This window comes from Carassius auratus, chromosome 29 (assembly GCF_003368295.1).
Source record: "Carassius auratus strain Wakin chromosome 29, ASM336829v1, whole genome shotgun sequence".
In the NCBI taxonomy this organism is placed as follows: domain Eukaryota; kingdom Metazoa; phylum Chordata; class Actinopteri; order Cypriniformes; family Cyprinidae; genus Carassius; species Carassius auratus.
In genome coordinates this window covers 5695945-5723501 of record NC_039271.1, presented here as the reverse complement: position 1 = coordinate 5723501, position 27557 = coordinate 5695945, and the positions used below count along the sequence as shown (strand labels likewise).

At 33.1% G+C, this 27557-nt stretch overlaps 1 protein-coding gene across 4 annotated transcripts in view; it reads left to right on the top strand.

Moving 5' to 3' along the window:
- The window catches only part of LOC113048465 (oxysterol-binding protein-related protein 8-like), a 29785-nt gene extending 5423 nt beyond the window's left edge, over positions 1–24362 (top strand). The window contains exons 1-21 of one of the 4 annotated variants that reach the window (XM_026210286.1): positions 2796–3166; positions 11002–11072; positions 12374–12454; positions 12575–12676; positions 13201–13404; positions 14560–14644; positions 14757–14916; positions 15883–16108; positions 16269–16453; positions 17524–17605; positions 17688–17786; positions 17868–17964; positions 18075–18173; positions 19427–19524; positions 19649–19738; positions 19973–20109; positions 21749–21934; positions 22047–22134; positions 23474–23576; positions 23645–23750; positions 23838–24362. In XM_026210286.1, the coding sequence (XP_026066071.1) occupies positions 3019–3166; positions 11002–11072; positions 12374–12454; positions 12575–12676; positions 13201–13404; positions 14560–14644; positions 14757–14916; positions 15883–16108; positions 16269–16453; positions 17524–17605; positions 17688–17786; positions 17868–17964; positions 18075–18173; positions 19427–19524; positions 19649–19738; positions 19973–20109; positions 21749–21934; positions 22047–22134; positions 23474–23576; positions 23645–23750; positions 23838–23970 (2580 nt within the window). In that variant the 5' untranslated portion in view covers positions 2796–3018 and the 3' untranslated portion in view covers positions 23971–24362. Of the gene's footprint in view, positions 1–2787; positions 3167–11001; positions 11073–12373; positions 12455–12574; positions 12677–13200; positions 13405–14559; positions 14645–14756; positions 14917–15882; positions 16109–16268; positions 16454–17523; positions 17606–17687; positions 17787–17867; positions 17965–18074; positions 18174–19426; positions 19525–19648; positions 19739–19972; positions 20110–21748; positions 21935–22046; positions 22649–23473; positions 23577–23644; positions 23751–23837 lie in introns of those variants that run through there. The other 3 variants (XM_026210283.1, XM_026210284.1, XM_026210285.1) reach the window with 3 other exon arrangements.
- Positions 24363–27557: the final 3195 nt, after the last annotated feature.

Below are 27557 nucleotides of genomic sequence, written 5' to 3'. Positions count from 1 at the left end.
ATTCAAGGAAGCATTTTAATTTAGCAGTATCAATTAGGGATGCACGATAATATCGGCACAACATCGGTATCGGCCGATAAAAGCTTAAAATGACCATCATCGGTATCGGTCGATATGAATATTTCTGCCGATGAGCCAAACCGATATTCTCCAAGTGAAATAATTGACCTGTTTTTCAGATGTGAATGTCTGTCTACGTTTGTAAAATAATACATTTATGGTAGAATCAGTACAGAAGAGATACATGGATTTCTCTTCAGTAAAATTAAAGTTTAGATATATCAGGCGAAAAATTCGTATACATATCGATATCGGCATCGGCCAAAATTATTTAAAAAAATATCGGCATATCGAATATCGGCCAAAATCCAATATCGTGCATCCCTAGTATCAATATTGCATATATCAGCTGATATTAGATGTTTAGATTACGTATAATATAATAATAATTTTTAATGTAATCCATAGCAAATCTAATAATATAATTATTCTATACCGTATTCATTCTAATCTTGTGAAAGTTGAGAATGTAAAGACTTGATTTTAGTTTTTTAGTAATTATTTGTAAAGTTTACAAATCAGAATTCAGATTAATATGCTTTTTAAGATCATGAGAAAACTTTTCATCAGCAGCCGTGTAAACTATTCTGTAAAAAATAAATGTTTTTATTATTGGAGTGCATTTTATGTGTTTTCTTCAGTGTTGATTCTTTGTTATAACTTGTGAAACTGTAACTTTTTAGTGTACTGCACACACAGTTCTCTGTAATCTCTCTGTGAGCAGTACAGTGGTCCGGATCATTAACCGCTCGTCTAATGACTCGTCACTAGTTCAGTTTAACCTGCTGGGTTACTCATTTGGTTTGAGTGGGAAACTGTTTAAACCGTAACCGAAGAAACAAAGGATGAAGTTTCTATGAAGGAAGCACAACACAAGAGACAGAGCCTTCGAGAGTCTGCACTTGAGTACAAAGCAGGAGGCTTTTTTTGGAAAAGATTAACATGCTGGTGACCTCGGGTGTTTTTCCACATACTTTATGCATGTGTGTGTGAGTGTGTGTGTGTGTGTGTGTGTGTGTGTGGGTCAGATGGTCAGACAGACGGATAGATAGACAGCTTAGACTAGTTTTGCGCAAGGTTTCTCTTTTAATCGAGGTCTTGGGTTTTTAAATGCTTCATATATGAAGCATAACTTCCATTCTGCACGGGATAATGAGAAGTAGGCTTTGAATTATATATCCACAAGAGCATCGTAATTAGTTATGATAATTAGGGCATCATTCACTGCCATCCTGCAGTCTCATCCGCTCTTTTTGGAGAGGCGGTTGCCTAGCAACTTCAGAGTGACATCAGCAGAGTCCTGGAGGAGCGTTCTGATTGGTTACGACGGCCGGAGTGAATTCTGATTGGATGGAGGAAAGAGGAATGTGGAGTGTTTAAAAGCTGCTTGAACTACTTTAACCTTTGGCTTGATTGCTCTGGAGCAGCTCTTCTGCAGTTCATGGACCACAAACACGAAAAGCCGTAATAAGAAACACGTTAGCGCTTCGCTCGAAGTCCCAGCTTCCTGTGAGTTATTGTTGACATTTCCCTCCAAACAAACAGAAGGAGATGCATTGCTTGCTTTATATTGCATATTACAAGCGCTCGCCTTTATGCATATGTGTATTTAATCAGTGCTGTTTGTAAAGTGAAGTGATTTGATTTTAAACTTCAGCATGTGGTGTTTCTCGTTGTGTGTTACTTTAAGTCAATGTTGTTTTGCTTGATATGGCTTTGATACATACAGTGTAAACCTGGTTACTGTAAGTCAAATCCGAGTTTGATGAAAGACTCGTGAGAGCTGGACATTCCCCTAAAAGCCTTTGCAGTGTCAGATTTAACAGTTCACAGTGGGATCAGGTTGTATGTGATGCTGATGGCTTGATTCTGTTTTCACCAGCGCTGTTTGAGAAGCAGGTGTGTGTGAGGTTTAGATATTCAGCTACAGTGTCCTTCATAAAGCGTTCTGTGTGAGCGAGCTGAGAAAGAAAGAGAGAGAGAGAGAATCAGACCGGAGTCATGTGCTCAAAAATTGATTCAGTCATACAGTCATAAAGCGAATCTGACAAAAAAAACGTATTCATGTTTTTATGAAAAACTCATATTTCAAAGCATATTTTGCATATAGCCATCAATATTTTTTTCATGACAGTTAAGCACATTAAGCACAATTCTCATTTCCATTATGCATGCAAATATCATTCTTATTATTGTAATGGATAATATATTATTCAAATTTGAAAGTATTTATGCATCATGGTAGATTTTATTGCATTGCCATACTAATTTATTAATAAATTGTATTTTTATTTTATTTAAAATATTTTAAAATAATAAAATTAAAATGAATATCAAAAATGTATATGTATTAGAATGTAAAAATATGTTTATTGATAAAAATTATGAACATTTTATATGTATATATATATATATATATATACTCTTATTAGGATTTTTATTCTATTTTTATTTTGTATTTTAAATACAAATATATATATATATATATTTTTTTTTTTTTTTATAAGCCACACATGGGTACAGGTGACTAGTGACATCACAACATGAAGCTTTTTTTTCCCACTGATAGTCAGTGAGGTCCAAGAATGTGATCCTCTCTCTCTCTCTCTCTCTCACACACACTCTCTCTCTCTCTCTCTCTCTCACACACACACACACACACTCTCTCTCTCTCTCTTTCTCACACACACACACACACACTCTCTCTCTCTCTCTCACACACACACACACACTCGCAGCTCTAGAGCGAGAGGGAGGAGCTGCAGTGAGTAACAGTGAGGGAGCGTGAGTGTTTCTTCAGAGCGCGCTCGGTCAGCTGTAGTACTAGCAGCAGTGGAGTATGTGTGTAGAGCAGAGCTGAATGTGTGTGTGTGTGTGTGTGTGTGGTGACTGCTGAATTAACACCGCAGCCCCTCAGCCTCGCCCTCTTCAGGGTGAGTCCACCCTGCAGACGCCCTCATGATGAAGCCAGACGGTATTCTGGGCCGCCGCCGGTTCTCCACCTGTGGAGGAACCATCTCGGGGCGCCCGGCTCATCCCGACGGACGCAAACTCATACGCAACGCCTCGTTTGGGGGCTACAACGAGCTGTCCGTCTGCTTGCCAGGTGGGTCCATCTCGGGAAACTTTTACGTGTTTTATTCGTTTGGCAGATAGTTTCGATCGGTGCATTCGAGCCAGGATGGGTATCTGGGTCTTAAAGGCTGGGCGCAGCAGCAGTCTGTTAAGTTTTATTGTTTTGGCAGCTTGCTGTGAACTGAATCTGGACTGCTCTCCAAACTAAAGTGCATCCATTAACAGACACCATCTGTTATTCATTGCATCACTGTTTTTTGAGTGTGTGACGCATTACATTCATTTCAACCTTCTTAAATACAGGTATCCTTATTAAATACTCTGCAATATAGTAAACCGATGTTTTACCAAAAATGTACTTGTTTTGTTTAGTCTATTAGTAGTGTTAATTATTAATTATTCATAATTAATTCTAACATTAAAGCATAACCAAAATCTCAATAGTAAATACTATTAAGAAAAACAATAACTGTTTTATAATAATAATAATAATATAGAATATTTATAAACAATATTTTGTTTAAATAATAGAAGAAGAACTTATCCTATCCTATTTTAGTAAATAATGTAACAAAAAAAACAAAAAAAGATTATTTATACATTTGTTGCTGGTATTATGTTTTTCTTTCTATTTATTATTATTATTATTAATAATAATATATCCATAAAAATGTAATACTATATATTTTATTAATATTATTATATACATTTTGTTATGAATAATATATCTATGAACACACAGTAAAATATTTTTATTAAAAATATTAATAAAATATATTAAGTTTGTACTGATTTTATGTTTTTATAATTATTCATTTATATTAATATTTATTATTAATAATAACAATATATCTGTATGATTACAATTTTGCGACTTCACTATAATTTAATTTATTAAGGAATAATTTATCTTAAATATCAACATTTCAAATAAACAAATATAATTAATTAATATTTGAATAATAATAAAAAAGTACATTTTATTAAATGTTGTTTTTTTTTTTTAAGTATTGTAATAATTTTGTTAATTAATTGCACTTATAAGTCCTAATAAATTAGTTTTATAATTAAGAAATAATGGTTTATATAGTTTCTCTTTGAATCGGTCCTGATTATATAAATATAAATAGTCTTTATATCTGTAGATATTTTACTTCTGTGTTCTGTCAACATCGGCAGAAGAAGAATGTTCAAGAACCATATCATTCGGTTTGAGTTTTTTTTATTTATTATTATTTAAATGGTTCCAAACAAGAACCAGTTCTCATTTCCATAGTCCTCTGAAACCTCATTTGATGGGAATCATTCGGGTCGAAATAGCATAAATCAGGACTGTTTTTGTCTTGTGGAGCTGGACGCAGAGGTTTCTGCTGCAGATATTGAGTAGTTCCAGCTCTCACAGAGAATCTGACTCATGTCAGCGCGGCCTGCGCTCCATTTATCCCTCATGATTATGATTTGAAGAAGAGAGAGATGCATTAAATGCTCTTATTCAGGCGCGCTGGCTGCTCGCTGCGCTCTTGATGTACTGATGCTAGTCTTCCTTTAGAAAGCTTCAGAGATGCTTTTTTTATTTTTACATTCACGTCTGTACACTTACCCGGCATTTTCATTATCATTATCCTTTTTTAGTATTTTAATGGAGTCCACTGAGCAGAGATTAGCTAATGGAGCTAGAGTACATTGCATCTGTGCGTCACGTTCACCTGTGTGAAAATCAGCGGGGTTCGCTCGGAGGGTAATGGCTTTGATTTAATACTGTTTCACTCCGCTTCAGTGTCATTACAGTGGATAAAGATGCAGAGCTCCACAGCAAATGCTCACTCTTGTTAAGAGATCATTTATTTCTCTAATTCATTTTCTCATAAGCAAAACTGACTGGTTCAAAAAGGCATTGTTTTTTCTTTTTTAAAGTTTAATGTCTGCTGAATGTATTTATATAATTTTGCAGGATTTCAGACGATTTAAAAAAATAAATGTACTGAAAATGTGAGATTTTATATTTGGATTGCATACAAAAAAATAAAACCGTTTTAACTTAAAAATAATAAACTATGTAATGCACATTTTTCAGTCATAAAACATTATGATTCTGTAATATTACTAAAAAAAATTATATTTTTAAATACACATTAATAAGGTTTATATATTTATCATCAATATTTTTTGTTTTTGTTTTAATCTCATAAATTGTAATTATTTGAATTATGATTTGTTCCACACTTAACTATATTTTAACAGTTCATACTTTTTAACTAAGAATTCTTTTTAATGTTTTCACAATTAACAGATTTATGCAGATTTTTATTACATTTTAAAATTGTATTAAATTAAATTAATGAATTTTTTAATTAATAAAAAAAAATGTATGTTTTTTATTATTATTATTATTATTATTATTTATTTTTGCAAAAAGCTTCCCTTTTCTTAGCTGTTTCTTAAATATTTCTTTAATCTTTTAAATCTTTTCAGAGTGAAAAGTGTGGGGGCGGGGCTTAATTTTTATCCATCGCGGTTTGATTGGATGGTGAAAAGTGTCCTTGATGACATCATCTGTCAATAAAAGTCATTTAATAGGTGGATCAGGTTATTATACGCTATTGAAATGTTACTTTTTGTTTGGTTTTATTGGAATAAAATGCACAATAACACTATAAATGTGTTTTTAAGAAATGGATCAGTAGCTCCTTTCTCCTATAGCCTACATAACCATTAATCTGGTCTCGATTTGTCTTTAAAAGGTTTACTTCCGTCGAGCTTTATTATCCCACAGATTAATTTTTTCTGGGCGCTGCTCCGGATCTGCACTTTACTGTATGAGCTATCACAGATGAGTGACTATTAATATACAGCGTGTGCTCATAAACACAGTCTTGACACCTGTGTGCTGACCAGAAGACTCGCACTAACACTGCTTTTATCTTTACGCAGCAAGCACGTGACGTTTTGCTTTGTTCTGCATTAATGAGGTTGTGATGCTCACATTGTCAAGTGTAGAGGCTGAAGACCAGCCTTTTACAAAATGCTTGTAAAACTCTTTTAATACGAGATTATAAGCAAATCTTGGATTCAGTATTTCTGTAACCAGTTAGCACAGGTTTCCAGATTTCAAAAAAAAAAATCAGAGGGTGGATTTTTTTCTGAGCTCATGTACGTCAGTTTTTGAGTGAAAAAATAAATATTTTTTTTTTTTCATAATTTGGCAATATGAACTCAAAACTGTAATAATATTGCATGATTTTTTTTTTTTTTTTTTTGTAGGCTGGTCATTTTTGAGTGTAACAAGGTGCTAATATATAGAATATTTTTAGAATATTGCATGATAATAATAATTATTATTATATGCATTTAGAATATAAAGATGTAATTTTAGAATATTGCATAATAATATTTATTATTATTAATATAATATTTATTTACTTAATAACAACGTAATTTGTTTGAATATTTAGTAGTAACATTATAATAATATCAATATTTATTATTATTATTATAAAAAATAACAATAATTATATTGAATTTCATTATATTATGATGAAAATCAATACTGTTGTTGTTATTAAAATACTACAGTGATAAAAATTATTAAATAACAGCAACAAAAATGCAAGATGTATAATATAGCTGTTGTTTTTATTATTGCTGAATATTCATTATGCACGTTTTTTGTTGTAGTTCAGTATTTTTTATTGTTGATGTATTTGTAATATTTTTATTTATAATAATAATCTTTGTATAACACTACAAATGTAACGGTGTGAGGGGGAAAAAATCCCCAAAACTTATAAAAATGACAACAATGTGTCGGTTTTAGTCCAGTGTGATGACACAAACTAACATTCTGAAGAAAAGAAAAGCAGAAAACCTGAGCAGAACATTTTACGTCTGTAGATTGACTCAATATGACGTGTTAAACAGATAGTTTGTCTGTGTTTCTAGACGGATGTCTCTGTCCTTCAGATGGCGGTCGGGGTGGAATTACACCCGTCTCTGCTGGTTTGTCGTAGTCAAGGACGCTTCAGGAGTGTGGAAATATCCCACACGTCACTCTCTCACTGCAGACAAACACAAACACACACGGAAACATGCTGCACAATTATATTAATATGCAGAGACAATTATAACAAATCTGTGACTCTGGACCACGAAACTTAGACTTAAACGTCTAAAAGTCTTAAAAGTTTATATTTTCAAAATTGAGATTTATTCATCATCTGAAAGCTGAATAAATAATCTTTCCATTGATGGATGGTTTATTAAGATCAGATGATATTTGGCTCACATACAACTATCTGGAATCTGAGGGATGCAAAAAAATCTAAATATTGAGAAGATCATCATTAAAGTTGTTCAGATGAATTCTTAGCAATGCATATTACTAAACAAAAACAAAATTTTGATATATTTGCAGTAGGACATTTTCAAAATATCTGCATGAAACATGATATTTAATTAATATCCTAATGATTTTTGGCATAAAAGAAAAATCAATAATTTTGACCCGTACAATGTTTTTTGGGCTATTGCTACAAAAAACACTTCAAATTTATATATGTCCCCTGAAAAGTTTAAACACTATGAATCTGTGGTAATTTCATAATATTGCTTAATAATAATAATAGCAATAATAATATTAAAATAATAATTTATTATTATTACAAGAAATAAAAATATAAAAATGATAAATTTCACAGAAGAAATACTATTATTATTAATATTACCAGTAATAATAATAATATAAAATATTTGTATTATTTTTTTATTTAATTTTCTTTTTTTTATATTGTAATATATCTATTTATAATAAAGCAATTGTTGTTGTTGTAATATTGTTGTGTAAATGTAAACACCACAATAATAATATAAAAAAGTATTGTTATTATTAAATACTCATAATTTATAAAGCAAGTTTTTTTTGTACTCTAATGATTTTTACAATTGCAATATTTTTATTTCATTTTAATAATTGTATTATTATAATTATTATTATTATTATTATAAATAAAATTTGCAATAATAATCATTCAATTACAACAAAAACAATTGTTATTATTATTGACAAATATTGAACATTATTTGTAGTCTAAATTATTTTTGGAAGTGGAATAAAACGTATTATTGATTTGTTCTGTTATCAGAACAATGAAAAGTACATCAACTGTATTTTAGACGCAATTCTACATTTTCAAATGCAATGTAAACATATTGAGTTTTAGGGAAGTGTTTTATGAATATATCTAAACTGACATGACGGAGGAATTTAAAGGTCGCTCATGCTTATTGTTTTTTTGGTTTTTTAAGGACAGACTTGAGGTCAGAGACTAGATATCTAGAGACTGAATATTAATCTTGAATCTGACTGATGGTGTGTGTGTGTGTGTGTGTGTGTGTGTTTCTAGTTCCAGTCAGATTGTGAAGTAAATCTACTTCCTGACACTCATGAGCCTGCTGTTAAACGAAAGCATGGTTAATGCAGATTTATGCGGCGCAGAATCGGTCGCTAATATGCTAATAGACGAGTTATGCGGATGCTCTCATCAGGTTGAGGACGTGTGGATTTTTCTGCGTATGATTAACATGTAGAAGAGCTCTTGGAGTGGCTTGTTTTTATCCGAGATGAACACAAAGCTTGGCCTGGTTTGCGGAGGAGGAACGGGAAACAAGACTTGATTACCCGATCGATGGGTCATCATTTACATCCGCAGCTCGCCTGATCCAAAAACCATTCTGTCAGTAAAAAACACATTTTCCCTTTATTAAAGCCTCTTCTGTGACTCATACAGCAAGGAAGAGTCGATCTGTGATTAAACCGAGCCAAAATGTCTTGAGTTGTCAATGGCTGTGCTCTGAGATCATCTATATGTGATATATCTTTCTCTTCAGGGGAAAACACACCAAAGATAGAGACGTTTTTACATCCTCTGCAGGGACAAATGCACATTTTAGTCGAATAAAGTTGCTTTCTGGATTGGGAAAGTTTTTAAGCAGTTTTTAAAAAGGTGTGTAATTCATCCCGTCCAATCTTAGAAAAGTCAGTAAACCAACATAGGTCAGAAAAGGGTTATTTCATGGTGTCTTCACTCCTAATTTCTTGTAACTTGTCAACTATTTTCTTCCACTTTAACCCAACAGAGCCGAGACAATGACTCGGTCAAGTCGAGATGTTATATAAAGTGACAGTTGTGCTATAGTTATCTGAGAAACGAACTAGTCTTGACAGACGTGACATTGACGCATCGTCCTTGGCCTTCCTCAGGGTCACCATCTAAACTGAAACCATGAAAACATTTAGTTACTTGAAATAAAATAAACGTGAAGAACAGTGAAGATGGAGTTATTTAAGCATCACTGTCAAACTATTCCTTTTTCTTCATATTTAGAATTTTTGAAATATATTTGGAATCTTTGAACCTGAAAAACGTTACAGTTGCAACATTAATGGAATCTTTTATAGAACTTTCATAGAACGTCTGTTTATATTTTATAAGGGTTTATTAAGTTGAAATGTTTTTTTATTGTACTGTTTTTATTATATTTGTTGCATGTTTACCAACAAAAAAAAACAATGTTGAATCCTTTTATTTATTATAAAAAATCTTTGCTATAGTGAGACTTTGTCACAGTACTTCTATCATGTTGTTGCTCTTCTCTTGGTTTTAAAGTGCTTCTGTTGTTCTCATTTGTAAGTCGCTTTGGATAATGCTAAATGACTAAATGTAAGTGGATGCAGGTGTGGGATCAGATTTTAGAGCTGAGTGCAGCTGAATATGGAGCAGGTGAAGCTGCTAAAATACTGAAAATGCCACCGTTTACCAAAATAAATACATTTCTCCTGGGAAGTATTGCTGCTAATCTAATTATTTAAAATTGTATTATTCTTGAGTTTGCCATGAGTATAGCATTTGATCTGGATATTGTGTTAAAGCCACTATTCACCAAAGTGTAAGCTGAAAACATATTGAAATTTCTGCCTTGTTTATTAGCAACATGTCAGCCATCTCTCATAGACTTGTCAGTGGTGTTGTGAATTGTGAAATTTCACTGGTGTCTGTATCGTGGAAATCCTACATCTATATTTGTGTGTTTGTATATACTTATAACTGATATTTGTTGCTGAATTTCTTTTTATTGGATCATTACATAATATGACTTATATTTATCTTTATTTGGTGATGAATTTAAATTTAAACAAGGGGGGAAAACAGGACAAACAAAAGGTTTTTATATTTTTATGTAATATTTCTATATGAACAGCATGTGTTATTTTAGTGCCACTGAGACACTTATAGTTTTAACTAATATTTTGAATCAGTTTATTTTATTTTACATTTTAATTTTATTTAAAGTTTTAGTAATTTTGTTGTGTTTTTTAATTTAATGTAATATATATTGATTTAATATATATATATATAGTTTTATTTTATTTCATTTTTTATTTTAGTCCTTTAAATGAAACTAAAATGAAAATGAGAAATATTGCATTGGGAACTAGCTGAAATAAAATGATTTATTGCTATTTAGTATTATTATGATAATATTTTTCGTCCATTTTTTTTTATTACTGGGCATCAGGGTTATTCTTTTTAACTAAAACTGAAACTGAAACCAAAAAAGAAATGACCAAAAACAAAAAAGATATATACAGAGTTATTAACACTTTAATTAAAATTAAAATGGAGATGGAAAATAAAAACTAATTCCAAATAGAAAGTAAACTATAACAGTATGTCAATGATACCAAAAATAACACATGATTGTGTAGTTAGAAGTCAAAACGTTAATGCACATGCATTATAAACATGATGATTTGTGCATGTGTTATTTTTTTGACCGGTTGAGTTGAATCACGATGTCTCGTTTGTGCAGGTTTTGATCGTGGCAAAGAGGAAACCCTGCCTCTGAAAGAAGACTCCTCACACTCCATATCCAAGAGCAAGGTAAAGTCCCTACCCATGATCCTCTGGGGCTGGGATCGGATGGATACAGGTCGCCTGGTCCTCCAGCAGTCTTCAGCTCGTGTTTATTTAATTATACAGAGTCAGGAGCATCTGAGAGGTGATGGGACATCGTAGCGTTGATCTGTCAGTCTAGACCAGATAAGACGGGGTTTGTGAACACACAGAAACGTTAAATCTGTCACCGCGTCTCGGTGTGTCACAGGTTTGCTGTGGTGGGTTTTAGATGTCATAGACGTGCCGCCACATCCAGACGACCATTAAGAGACACACTCGAAATCCAGAGCTATTAACAGAGTGCTAATTAACCCATGTTCATATAAAGATATTTAACCTATTTGGCTTTGAAAAGCTTCAGGGTGAATTTAAAGATGAAGCTTAGACTCTCCTGGAAGCTGAACTGAGTGAATGTTTGGACTCTAAGGGCTTCTTAAATTATGAAACTGTATTTTGCATTATATTGTATTTTGTGTATTATTATTTATTTCAAGTAATGACAATGTTTTTTATGGTTTTAATTTTGATAGTTTTACCTATAATTACCCTGAAAGTAATTTTACTGTGATTTTGTAATTTTGTATACTTTTTATAAATAGATCGAAATTGTTTTTATTAATTTTTTAATTGATTTAATTATTATTATTATTATTATTTTAAAAGTGTATTTTTTTATATATATATATATATATATATAACTGAAATAAAAGTTAATATTTCGTTTATTCAAGGTACAGGTAATTTTTAATGGTTTTAATTTTATTTTCAGTTTTACCTGCGATAGATTTTTATTTTACATATTTTTATGAATTTTTGTGTTTTGTCATTTTTAGTAGTGTTTTTTATGTCTGCATTGTTTTTATTCATTTTTAATTCAGTTTTACTGAAATTAAAACTAAATTTATAAAATTTTTAAGTTAAATCTAACTGAAAAAGTTTTTTAATTAATATTTAATGCTAATAATGTTAAATATTTTATTTTACTTCAGGTATACTTTATTTTATCGTTTTATATATATATAACAATTTAATACTTTACTATAACTGTTTTATAATTGAATATTTTGAATATATTTATTTATATTATATATATATATATATATATATATATATATATATATATATATATATATATATATATATATATATATATATATATATTTGTGTGTGTTTAAATCATTTGTATGCACGTATGGATTATGCCACATTAATTTAGGCCAGCAGCTCATAATATCATAATGTTCCTCATGCTGTGTAAATTCCTAACACTTATGTTGGTTTTGCAGTCGGAAACCAAGCTGTATAATGGCTCAGATAAGGACATATCGGCGTCTGGAAACAAACTTACTAAGAAGGAGTCTCTCAAGGTACAGCCAAACTCATTTATGACACACACTGATCAAGACAGACTTCCAGTGCAGTTTTTGTCCATGCATTCTGATTACTAATGACTAATAATGTGATGTGTTGCATGCATGTCTATTCAGGTGCAAAAGAAGAACTACAGGGAAGAGAAGAAGCGTGCCACTAAAGAGCTGCTGAGCACCATCACTGATCCGTCTGTCATCGTCATGGCCGACTGGCTCAAGGTTTGCCCTTAAAATCGGTTTATTCTTGTAAGCCGTCTTCATACTGGAGTCTCTGGTGTGGACTTCAGCCAATCAGATCGAACAAACACAGACAACGTGATTAATATTCATGAACCCAGCAGCTAATTCATTCTCAGTGCGTTTTATATTGTTAGTAGTGTCGTAGTTGTCTGGCGCGTGAACTAATATATAGTCTCTAGTATAGAGAGTTGTTTTTATGCTGCAAAATCTTGTTTTAGTAATGCATATTTTATAATGCTTTTAATGCACATCTTTGCATAAATGGTCTCAAAATTGTCTCGTTATTCATAGAAGCTCTCACGATGCATCCACAGCAGACGGATGCATTCAATTTTGGTAACAAATCAAAGGCATGATTTAAAAAGCGAACGCCATTTTTTATTTTGTCGTCTTGCTGCAGGGGTAAACAAGGCATGCTTATAATCCCAGTAATGCTCACTTAACTGATAGTATGTGCAAACAAGTTAAATTGATCATCATTGAGTCGGTTTTATCTCGTTCAGATCCGAGGCACGCTGAAGAGCTGGACCAAGTTGTGGTGTGTGCTGAAGCCAGGCGTCCTGCTCATCTATAAGACCAATAAAAACGGCCAGTGGGTCGGCACCGTCCTGCTCAACGCCTGCGAGCTCATCGAGAGACCCTCCAAGAAAGACGGCTTCTGCTTCAAGCTCTTCCACCCGCTCGAGCAGTCCATCTGGGCCGTCAAGGTACACCGAAAAACTCCATTCGTGTTAAGATCAGCATCACTGGAGTCGCATTCTTATACATCACGGATTCTAAAAGATGTCTTAGATGCATAACAAAACTATATATATATAATGTGTATATTTAATAAATAATGAAAATAAAAGCTTGTATATTGAATGTAATGTTGAAAAATATTATAGCGATTAAATATTTTAAAACACAATAACATTTGAGAAACGTTTAGGGTCTATAAGAAGTGTCTTCCGCTCACCAAGGCTGCATTTATTAGATCAAAAATACAGTAAAAACAGTAATATTGTGAAATATTATTATAATTTTAAATAAGTATTTTCTATGTTAATATATAGTAAAATGTAATTTATTCCTGGGATGTAAATCTGAATTTTCAGCAACATTACTCCAGTCTTCAGTGTCACATGATTCTTCAGAAATCATTTTAATATTTGCTGCTCAAGAAAGCAGCAAATATTTTTTTTATTGTTATTATATATATATATATATATATATATATATATATATATAATTATTATTATTATTATTATTATTATTTATTTTTATTTTTATTTTTTTGGAAGCTGATTTTTTCAGGATTGTTTTTAAAGGAATTGAATTGAAAGTATAAAATAATATATTTAAATATTAGTATTTTAACAATTAATATGGTTTTAAAATGTTTTAAATATTTTAATATACAATTATAATTTATGAATTATAATAATGAATAATAATTAATTAATTAATCAAATTTTTGTTTTTGTCAGGATTCTTTAAAAGGAAATTTAATAAAGGGTTCAAAAGAAGATCTTTATTTGAGTTATTATTAGTATTATTATTTTTATTTAAATCTTTGGTTATATTATAAATGTCACTTTTGATCAATTTAATGACTCCTCCCTGAATAAAAGTATTGATTTATTAATTAAAACAGATATTAAAAAAAGCATGTATATTAAATTTTATATATTTAAAAATATATATAAAATAAATAATATATAAATATATATAAAATAAAATAAAAATATATATTTTTTTAAAAGTATGTACAATATGTGCTCTTTTTTTATATTGATACAATTTGATATAAATATTCCTTTATTAATGTAAAAAGTTATTTGGATAGTTGTATGAAGTGTGTATGTTTGTGTGTGTCTCAGGGTCCTAAAGGAGAAGCTGTGGGCTCCATCACTCAGCCGTTACCCAGCAGCCACCTGATCTTCAGAGCGGCTTCAGAGTCAGACGGTGAGACACACACACACACACACACACACACACACACACACACACACACACAGAACAGAGCTGGATGTTACTGTGCCATCACTCTTGATAACACACTGCATCATGTGTGCAGGCCGCTGTTGGATGGACGCTCTTGAACTGGCTCTGAAATGCTCGAGTTTGCTGAAGCGAACGATGATCCGAGAGGGAAAAGAGGAGACGACGCAGACCGCAGAGCACTCGCAAATCAACTTCTACAGTCTGCTGAGGGCACACAACATGCAGGGCTTTCAGTAAGACATCAACACACCCAGCTGTCATCTTACCAGCTCTTTAAATGAACATTTTATTCAGCGTTGATATAAAGTGACACTTGCATATTGAAGTTCAGTCTTAGACAATAATACTTTTCATTTTATGGCACATGACCAGGAACAGAAATGACTACATTAAGTGCATAAACGTCCACTTTTTTTTTTCTTCTTCAGTTTTTTTTTTCCCATTGTGATTTTAAAAACATCTTAAATGAAAGTTGAAATTATAAAAACAGATGGCTTCAACAAAAACATATCCCCTTATAAATCATGTAGTTAAATATCAATCTCTACTTTGGAGGTAAAAATTATTTGTAAAAATTTTTTTTTTTTAGTTATATAATTTTTTATGAGCACTTATATAAAAAATAATATATATAATTATTAATATAAATTGTAATTTATATAAAAAATATTTTTATATGAGTTAAAAATGATGTAAATGCATTGCTTCAACAAAAACATATCCCATTAAAAATCAATCTCCCTATTTGCAAGTTTTTATTTCCAAAAAAAAAACAAAAAGTAAAAAAATAATATTATATTGAAATTTAATATTTGTATAAATATATATTTATTGATATAAATATACAAAATATATAGATTTTTTAAAATATATATATAATAAAAAATTATTTATCATTATTTATTCACATTCATTTAAAAAAAAAGTTAAGGATTAAAAATGAAGTTAAGCAAACATGATAAAAACCCTGCAACTAAATAATAATACATTTATTTATTTATTTATAATAATAATATTAATATTCACTTTACTAAACACACATAAAGGCTAAATAAGACATCAAACCTGATTTTCTGAACTGATTGTTTCTCTCTGTATGCATATATTGACTGAAACTGAAGTAGTTAAGGCACCACTGGTCACTGATTAATGCAAGTCCTGTGTTCGCATACGAACTGAGAGTTTGTGTGATCGGTCAGGTTTAACGACAGCGACCAGTTTAAGGATCCGGACCTGTACTCGGATAAATCGGACCGTGAGAACGAGCAGGAGCAGGAGGAGTGGGACAACGAGGTGCTGGAGAAAAGTGAGGAGAGCGACAGCGACACGTCAGAGCGACAGGACGACTCGTACCTCGACCTGGATCCCAACGAGACGCTGCGGGAAACCTCGTACATCGAGCAGAGCCACGAGGAGCTGGGAGAGGTGTGTGAGCGTCACGTCATCATCAGGACACACACATGCTAACACAATATTCAGACGGCTATTTTTACAGCAGACAGCTGGGAGATGAGCAGTGAGTCTGTGGTGGATATGACACAATCTGTTCATTCAAGCTGTGTGTGTGTGTGTGTGTGTGTTTCAGGCAGGCGAAGAGTCCCAGACTGAAACGGTATCAGAGGAGAATAAATCTCTGATCTGGACTCTCCTGAAGCAGGTTCGGCCCGGCATGGACCTGTCTAAAGTGGTGCTGCCCACCTTCATCCTGGAGCCACGCTCCTTCCTGGACAAACTGTCCGATTACTACTATCACGCTGACTTCCTGTCCGAGTAAGATGATAACACACAGATGCTCGGATGATTCAGATGCTGCTTTATGCTCACAAATAACAAAAGGAAACTATAGCTGCAATAATACATCAAATTAAGATGAAACCGAATTTAGAACGAAATATATAAAATACTAGTTATTACTTAAACTGAAATAAAAAATAATAATAATTAAAGCTTAATATAAAATGGCATAAAAATGACTAAAGGACATTATAGAATTAATAAAGCTTAAACTATAAAATTTTAATATGACAATGAAAAAAGCTAACTACTATAAAAGTATAAAAATAATAAACAAAATGACATTGGAAAGAAGCTTACCTGGAATTGCTGTATATCTTGTGTTAAAACATAAAATGGGTAAAAAACATAATTGATAAAAATGACTAAATTTAATTAGATTTTAATATGAATATTGTTTAATTTATTTCAATTAAATTATATATACAATGTATTTTTTTATTTTATTTTTTGCATAGTTATGGATTAAGAAATGATGTGGTAAATACATAATATTAAGTGAAATAATAACAGTTTTTAATAATAATAATGATAATAATAATAATAATAATAATAAACAAATTGTCCACATTGTAATAAACCTAATAAACAAATCAGCAAATTAAAATGTCAAAATCAGTGTTATTTTAGTACTAATTAAATACTATTATAGTTTTTTGTTAATATTTTGAATTGGATTTTATTGATTTGTTTTCAACAATTTTAGTTTTTTTTTTTGTGTGTGTGTGTTTTTTTAAATATGTCTATATAATATTTATTATTTTTGATTTATTAGTATAAGTTTATTTAGCTTTAGTATTTTTAGTAACTTAAACCAAATTAAAATTAGAACATTTATTTATTTAATTTAAGAAATTTATTAATTTATAATTTAATTAATTAATAATTTAATGTGTATATATGTTTTTATTTTTTCAAGTAAATAATTTTTAAAAAGTTTTTAGTGTTATTTACCAATAATAAAAAAAACACAAGACATCAAATCAGATTTTAGATTGTTTTATTAAAGTAATTTTATCGTGATTGTGTTTTGTTGAACTCATCAGAGCGGCGGTGGAGGAAAACGCTTATAACCGTCTGAAGAAAGTGGTCAAATGGTACATTTCTGGATTCTACAAGAAGCCAAAGGTAAACACACACACACTAACAACCCTTCAGACATCTAGAAATGTCATCTTCCGTCATATTTTGATAATTTTGTCTCGGACAGGGTTTGAAGAAACCGTACAACCCCATTATCGGAGAAACATTTCGCTGTTTGTGGCTCCACACCAAGACCAACAGCAAAACCTTCTACATCGCAGAACAGGTCAAGCAGCGAAATCTACTTTAATTCCCAGTCCGTTTCTACTGAGCTTCACACCGACATAAAGTGTGTGTCCTCCTCCAGGTATCCCATCATCCTCCGGTGTCAGCCTTTTACGTCAGCAACAGGAAGGATGGCTTTTGTCTCAGTGGCAGCATCCTGGCCAAGTCCAAGTTTTACGGTAAAAGAGAAGAAGCACTACCATAAATCATGTCATATTGTGCAAACACACACACACACACACACACATATGCATGCGTCTGATTGCGAGTTTGTTGGCGTGTTTTTCAGGAAACTCTCTGTCGGCCATCTTGGACGGTGAAGCCAGGCTGTCGTTTCTGAACAGAGGAGAGGATTATGTGATGAACATGCCCTACGCACACTGCAAAGGTCTGTTTTTCTCTCACACACACACACACACACACACACATATGTGCGACTAACACCCGTCCCCTATGCTGTCTTCTGTAGGGACACATCTAGCTATGTCTTCATCTGTAGTAACACGTTTAGATTCGTTTGCAGTTTCCAGTCTAGAGTTTTCATTTAGTTAGCACATGACAGTTTGGTAACACTTTTTAAAGTTACAATTAAAACGTTATTGCATTACTGCATTCAAATATTGTACTTAAACGTATATGTATACATGTATTCATGTCTATATGTATGTGTGTGTATATATACATGTGCTTATATATGTATGATGTGTGTTATACTGTATTATTATTGATATCATATGTGATACAATTCTAAGTAAATGTGTTTATTTTATAACATATGTGTAATAAATGTATTGTGTTTTCACCTATATATATATATATATATATATATATATATATATATATATATATATGTTAATATTTATAATATATTTTTTTACATTTTTTGTATATTTATTAGTATATATAATAATAATAATAAATAAGAATATTTTGTAATATTTTTATAATTTAATTTATATGTATACATACTAATATTTTGTAATATTTTTATAATTTAATTTATATGTATACATACTGTACATGTTACAGTTCTAAATGTGTGTGTGTGTGTGTGTGTGTATAAATATCATCTATATTTATAAACATATAAAATATGAATAATTATTAATTATTGTATATGATACATTTATTAAATTAATGAATGTTTAATTATTTTATCATACATTTATAATGTAATAAGTAATATTTAATATAAATGTTTTTTATTCAATTGTTGTATATGTAAAATAATTGTAATGTTTATATATACACCGTATATATTACAGTTATAAATGCATATATAAAATTATATATTTTATATATTTATATTAATGTATAATTGTATTTTTATTTAATTGCCATATATACTGAATATATTACATTATTTATATATATATATATATATATATATATATATATATATATATATATATATATATATATATATATATAGTCTTAAATCTGTATTTATTTATTATCAGTTAAGCTTACTAATGTTTAATTGTTAATATAAAGTGTTACCAAAGCCCCATCTCTTGGAGACTAATGTCTGTCCTGATTTGTGTGTTATCGTTTTATAAAATAGCATGTGCATCTACAGTAACTCATTACACACACACACACACACACACACTGGTGTATTCACGTCTGTGTTCCTCTCAGGGATCCTGTACGGGACGATGACTCTGGAGTTGGGCGGTCAGGTGTCCATCGCCTGTGAGAAGACGGGCTACAGCGCTCTACTGGAGTTCAGACTCAAGGTGTGTGTGTTTATACGCTTTTGAGACATTTAGAGGAACAGTGGGGCGCAGAGAGAAAGGCCACACCGATAACAGCACAACATCCACTAATGAACCATGCTTCGTCTGTTCCCCCGTCCATCAGCCGTTCCTCGGCAGCAGTGATATCGTGAATCAGATCAGCGGGAAGATCAAGCTCGGGAAGGAGGTGCTGGCGACACTTGAGGGGCACTGGGTGAGTACAACAGTCCAAAATCAGCTTTAAAGGTTACATAGAAATCTGATAATGTGTTTGGTCACTTTGCATGTCAATCAAACTAAGTGGGCGGGATCTTAGCTGGAAAACTGACAGTTCTGGCTAATGATTCCAGCATGTCTAAATATGTTTGGACCTGAAACTAAGTCATTCATAGGATATATTTCACTGTGTGTGTGTGTGTGTGTGTGTGTGTGTGTGTGTGTTTTACAGGACAGTGAAGTCTTCATCAACGATAAGAAGACGGGTGAGATAGAGACGTTCTGGAACCCGACGCCGGAGCTGAGACAGAGGCGTCTGATCCGCTGCACCGTTCCTCCTGAAGAACAGAGCGAGTTCGAGTCCGAGAGGTAACGGTGAACCTCACTTTAGGAGGAGCCAGTGCAGAGAATGCAAAATGTCATGGGAATTTGACCATTGGTGATGAATTAATCTAAAGTGGGGCTGTGAAATGGACTAGTGTCTGTGAATATTGATCCACAAAAAGACTATTAAACTGCTAAAAAAAATACTGCTGTTACTGCTAAAAATATTATTTCAATTATTCAACTTAAATTTTAAATAATATAACAATTAATCATCCATGTTTTAATTCTAAAAGTGATAATTTTTTTATTAACTAAATCGTTCATGCATTTATTTGTTTACTATAGTTTTTATGACGTTTGTATGAAATCATAAAACCAGACGAAGAAAAAATCAAACAGACAACTGAATTTCTGAAAACATTTCATAGGGCCCTGTTATTGTAAGGTTATAATTAAATTAGTAAATCGGTGCAGCTTTTTGAGGTCACTTGATTAGACATGATTTAGATTATTAACATTTTATTAAACCATTACAATCTGGAAAAAATGTAAAGGAAAACATTGAAGTTGCTAAACAATTTAATGTTAATTAGCTTTTTAAACTCTAAAGGAATCTAGAAATATTATTTTATATATTTTACCATATATATTTTAAATGGAATTAAAACAAAAACAATTGAATACATATATATATATATATATAATAAAAATACATATTTAAAATGGAATCCAAAAACTTTAAACCATTAAAAAAACACAATCCAGAAATCCATCCATCCATCCATCCATCATCTTCCGCTTATCCGGGGCCGGGTCGCGGGGGCAACAGTCTAAGCAGAGATGCCCAGACTTCCCTCTCCCTAGCCACTTCTTCCAGCTCTTCCGGGGGGACCCCGAGACGTTCCCAGGCCAGCCGGGAGACATAGTCCCTCCAGCGTGTCCTAGGTCTTCCCCGGGGCCTCCTCCCGGTGAGACGTGCCTGGAACACCTCCCTGGGAAGGCGTCCAGGAGGCATCCGAAATAGATGCCCGAGCCACCTCAGCTGGCTCCTCTCGATGTGGAGGAGCAACGGCTCTACTCTGAGCTCCTCCCGAGTGACCGAGCTTCTCACCCTATCTCTAAGGGAGCGCCCAGCCACCCGACGGAGAAAGCTCATTTCGGCCGTCTGTATCCGGGATCTTGTCCTTTCGGTCATGACCCACAGCTCATGACCATAGGTGAGAGTAGGAACGTAGATTGACCGGTAAATCGAGAGCTTTGCCTTACAGCTCAGCTCCTTCTTCACCACGACAGACCGGTACAGCGACCGCATTACTGCAGAAGCTGCACCGATCCGTCTGTCAATCTCACGTTCCATCCTTCCCTCACTCGTGAACAAGACTCCAAGATACCTGAACTCCACCACTTGAGGCAGGAACTCTCCACCAACCTGAAGTGGAACAATCCAGAAATGATTTTAATAAATGTATTATTATATTATTACATTAAAAATGGAATCCAGAAAAAAAATGTAAGAAAAAAAATATTTTTAATCAAATGCAGAAAAACTAATACAGAACATTTTAAAAAGAATTTGAAAAAAAAAAAAATACAATAAATGCATAAAGCTCAGTAACATGAGACCTAGTCCCTAATTAGGAAAACGAACACATTTTCATTAGTCTTTCTCTGTCGTCTTCAGGCTGTGGCAGCATGTGACACGAGCCATCAATAACAAGGACCAGACGGAGGCGACCAACGAGAAGTTCATCCTGGAGGAGGTCCAGAGGAAAGCGGCCCGCGAGCGCAAGGCCAAGTGTGAGGAGTGGACGCCCGCTCTGTTCGAGCAGGACCCAGTCACCGGAGAGTGGCATTACCGCTACGCCGAGTAAGTCACGCCTGCCTTTCCTTTCATAACAGCTGCTGCCCCCTGCTGGACAGGAAGGGCACTGAAGCATGTCCCGTTTACTGTGAGGACGGTGTGTTTCTCTGTGTCCTAGCACTCGTCCGTGGGATCCACTCAACGATCTGATTCAGTTCGAGAAAGACGGCTTTATTCAGACCAAAGTGCGCCACAGGACGCCTATGGTACGTTCAGCCAGTGTAGTTAGTCTCAGTACCCAGCAGGGCTCCCGGAGGGACAATTACCTGAGCCAGGTACGTCCTTCTGTCCCCGCCCCTCCCTCGTTCTACCCACAATCCCTTTCTCTGCTTCCATCTCATCATGCATGCCGCCGTCGGCGATCTCTGTCCATTCTTCAAACAACCGATCACCAATCTGCAAAGCAACCAGTCATCTGCTGCCTGACCTGGTCACATGACCGTTCTGCCTCATTTTCAGCTTGTGTTTTTTTCCTGTGTGCTCTTTGGCATTTGCAAGTGACTCACATGCATGCCTGTGTGATTTTTTTTTTGTTAGCATTTTGTTTGTTTTTTGTGTTTGCATCAGGGATGCGTCTTTGCAGCGAGGGTCCAAAATTAACATTAGTTTGTGAATCCTGGAATATTGCTTTCAAAAGATCTTGAACACATTGGATGGAAAGTTTATTTACAACATTTGTTTGTGATATTCCAGAAGATGTAAATAAATGATTAATGTAACATTAAATACAAAAATTATTAGAATTTAAATTTGCATTTATATAAATAATAAGTATAATAATATTAAAGAAATTAAATATGCATTTAAATAACAAATGTAAAAATAAATTATACAATTAAATGTGCATTTACATTAAAAAAAAATTTGTAAATAATAAATAAAATTTTCATTTAAATAAAAAATAAATGTTGTAATAAAATAAATAATTATAAATCTTGGGATATCATAAAAAAGCCGTGAAGTACTGACACATGAAGCTGGCTATGATCTGAATGTATTTGTTTGATAAAAAATGCTACTTTACTATATATTTTTTTAATTATAAAATATTAAAATAAACAATAAATTTAACAATAAATAAATTAAAATATAATCAATTAAATTTCCATTTAATAAACAATAATTTGATTATTTAAATATGCATTTTTAAAATGATTAGAAATTGTATTTGCATTTAAATAAATAATAAATATGATAATAAACAAATAATTAGAATTTGCAACTTGCTAATGACAAATAGACGAGAGAAACTGCATAATAATTCTATTGTTGTATAAATAATAGCATGTTTTTAATCTAAAAATGCAGCTTCATGGCCAGTATTTAATATTCATGGCTAATAAAACGTTTTCGTACCTCACTTGCCATTGGCAGATGTGAAGAAAAGTTCATTTTGGACCCTGTTTGAAGCCTTTCAAAAATATCTGAGAATCACATACACAATTCAGACAAGTCTTAACCATAACATAAAGACTGAAACATGTGAATGTCCTGCTCTTGTCGGCGTGTGTGTGTGTGTGTGTGTGTGTGTGTGTGTTTGATCAGGTGACGGGACCAAAGCGGAAACATAAGAGTGACAAACCCAAAAGTCCGGAAAGTGGCTGTTCGTCCCCGGAGCCGGACCACCAGGACTCTTCAGGCAGCGAGAGTACGTCTCACACACACACACACACATGCTTATAACACTCCACAAACTCATCATGATCCTTGATTCAGGGCACAAGAGCAAACACAGCAGCCGCCTCCGAAAGAAAGGAACAGATCTGAGTGAAATCCAAAGTGCCATCGAGTCGATCAGAAAAACCCAGGAAGACATTAACAGGTGAAACGGCTTCTCTTCTCCGGCTTTAATAAGAAATGCTTGGAAACCAGGATATTAACTTTGGTTTGTCTCATCACGGGCGTCCAGGAGCGTCAACGCTTTGAGGAGTCGAGTGGCAAGTCAGTCGGCATCAGAGAGTTCGTTCCTCACGCGTCGAGACGTGTCCATCATCCTCTTCCTCATCTTCCTCCAGCTCCTCCTCAACTTCCTCTTTAAGTAACGGTTGGGAATGACTGAGAAACCTCACTCCATCCCTTCAGCACTCCATCCTCCAGTCAGTATCGCCTCACGGTTTTGTGTCGTTTTTTTTATGAGTGTGTGTTGCGATCGCTTCAAAGGGACGGCCAGTATCAGGTTGAAGTGCATTGTGGGATGTTTTATAAATGACTGTTTACCTTTATTCTTCAAAACGAGGAAATCCCATTAACCCTTTTAATCATTTAAACCATTGCTTTATTTATTTTATTAAATTTTTTCCCATTGATTAGCGCCCCCTGCTGTAGCGGAGGACGTGAGTTGAATAACAAACTAAATATGATCAAATCTAGGTCATTTTTCCCCCTTAAATAAGAGGGAAATATTATATATATATAAAATGTATATATATATATATATATATATATATATATATATATATATATATATATATATATATATATACAAAAAATTTAAAATTCTACACATCCGGTTTCTATTCGTTGAGTTTTTATGAATTTGTGTTGCTATTGCTGCAAAAGCACGGAAAATGTTGTGGATTAAAGTGCATTGTGGGAGGTTTTAGAAGCGACTGTTTACTTTATTCTTCAAAACGAGGAAATATCATCAGCTTCTTAACTATTTGAACCATTTTTTTAATTTATTGTAATAATATTTTACCCTCCATCAGCGCCCCCTGCTGTAGTGGAGGACGTCAGTCGATAAATGAACTAAATGGGTGAATATTATAAATTCTAGGTCATTTTTCCCCACCAAAGAAAACCCTGTTGTACATATATTATGCATTGTGATATTATTTGATGACAAATGAGCATATTTCACCCCTTTCACCAACACATTATAGTAATGAAAATGTAAAAAAGTTATGAAAATGATCCTAAAGCAGAAAAAAATGTGATTTAATTTCTCGGGGACTGAAAAACAACCTGAACTTTTGTTGTTGTTGTTGTTGTTGTTGTTTAAGATCCACTCATATAAAACTTAAAAGGGTTAAACATTGCTGATGTTACTGGCATTTTACGACCATTTTATTAAACGAATGAAGGATGCTTGTGAGTTGAGGTCAAATTGTATGTTATTTAAATCCGTTTCCGGGAACAATTTCACTAGAAATCTTAATTTTAACAGCACAGTATCTGGATCCTGCATTTCATACCTTCCTAAATCGTGTTCGAAGGTAATAATGTCTAATTTATTTGAACGATACCGAAGCGTGTACAGCATAGCGAGCGTCTCATTTAATATTAATCAGAGGAAAGCGTAGATCTAGGCGTAGTAAACCTGTAGCAGGAAATACTGTTGCGTATGTTTGTAGTTCCACTGTTACATCAGACTAGATGTACGATTAACAAGCCAAACAGTGTGAGAGTAGATTAGAGTGTAAGCGTCACATCTGTATATAGTATAGAGCAGATTTCCTTTTGTACTTCTAGAGAAACGCCGTGACCCATAGCCCACGTGTCTTTGTTCTGCAAGTGTTCATTGGCTTGCACAGCGTCCAATCAGATGTTTGAATGTGCTCACGTCGACAATAACTACTTTAAAATCTACGTGCCTTTACAAGCGGGTCTTGCAGAGTGATTTTGAGCCTGACTGTTGAATTCCTACCACGGTTTGTCTTTCTTTCTCACTTCGAGTGACTGTGCCATATCGGTTGGTGTGTGGCTCGGTGTTTTAGATTGGTCCCAGAGCTCAACGCTGCCATCGATCTGCGTGTCTTTAGCCATGCGTCTGCCACTGAACCAGGGATCAAACTGCTCATGCATCGTCTTCGTATGCTTCTAGCACGTTTGCTTTCTTTTTAAAACGTTTTTACTCCAGGCGATCCATGTTTGGTTTTGTTTTTGTTTGTTTGATTGTTTCCTGCAGCTGTCTCTATGTACAGATTATACTTTATTTGTAATACAGAAATAACTTCCTGTGAGTTTATTGTCACCTGTGACATATCACCAAATAAACGAAAAAGACCGAACTCCTGCTTCTCGTCTCTTTGCACATGTCAGTATTGATTTATGTTATTATAGGTTATTATAGCAGTCATGGTTTAATTTAGTTTTATCTTTTTCATTTTTTTTAATTAATTTTAATTATTTTTATTTCCGTTTCAGTGCATTTCTTTTTTTTATTTTTCTTATTTATTTCTTTTTTATGTATTTATATATTATATTTTTTTATTTTATTTTACATTCTTATAATTTATTTTTCAGAGTATTATTTTATTTAGCTTGTTTTTCAGTTTACTTTATTATTTTAATTTTATTTATTTCATTGTTGATGTGCTAGCTAGTATAATAAAAAAAATTTATATTAAAATTGTGTTAAATATCTTAGCACAGTCTAATAATTGTGTTTGCTTGTGAAGTTTTCAGTTTTAATAACAGCATAAAAAACGAAAATTAATCTATCCCATTTAAGTTACAGAGCCATAAAAATATTTTAATAATATGTTGTGTTTTATAATAGATCAGATATCCCCCCAAAAAAAAGATTTATGGCCGTTTAAAGTTAGCATGTCATTAAAATATTTAAATTGTTTTATTTTATTTTAACTAAACGCTTTCATTAATGATAGTGTTTTGTGCAAATTATACTGACAGATGTCTCGATTTCAGGAAAGTGCTAGAAAATTCATTGCCTGTAACCAGCAGAGGGCGCTCATAGACTTTAATTCAACTCCTTTAGCATTACACGAACATTTAAATAGCTTACATCAAGCTTGAATAATAGTGCAATTAAAAATAATATATTAAACTAATAAAACCTCAATGTATAGTTGTTTTTGGCATGTTCTGATTGCATGCATCCTGCTGTAGTTAACAGCTCTAGTCTGGTTTGATTTCCACTGGCTGCTGTTGGTGGAGTCGAACAGCTGGAGCCGTCATTTGGTAATCCGCATGTGTGCAGCAGATGCATGCTGGGACAGCAGCTTCCGGAGCCGCGGGGGTCTGTCATCGGGATGACGTCGCAAACCTGGTGAGTTCACACATGCACGCGCGCGTGTCCTCGGGATCGCTCGTGCACGAGAGCGTCTCACCATCTGCACCTCTGGACAGCTCCCGAGATACCCAGAGCATCAGATACTGTATTGTTGTTTGGTAGTAGCCTATGCATTACAAGATCTTCATGATTTCACATGGCTTAGGCTATATTATATAAACACAAACTTGTTTCTTACTCAAACAGACTTGTTTCTCGCAAGTCCAAGTAAATAAAAGTCTCTAGATATATTGTTTTTCTTTATTAAATATATTCAAATGCATGCTAATATGTGTTTTAGTGTTAATGAAGAGGTTTGTTTGAATCATTAATGAATCATTAAATTGCTTGACTTAGGCCTATTTACAGAAACTAGTTAACACTGCCAATTTTAGTCATTTGACTCATGAATAATCAAAAGAAGGATTAGTGTGGTTATAAATGTTCTGAGCTGTAAGTGTTGCTCATCTAGTGGCCTTTTCTAAATGAGCAGAGAGTGAATCATGTTCACTGTTGAGTTGGTCAGAGCAGGATCTGATTGTGACTTGATGCGAAAAGCTCTTCTTTTGCTTTAGTCGAATAGGTGGGTTCCTCGCCTCATTGTCCTCGGATGCC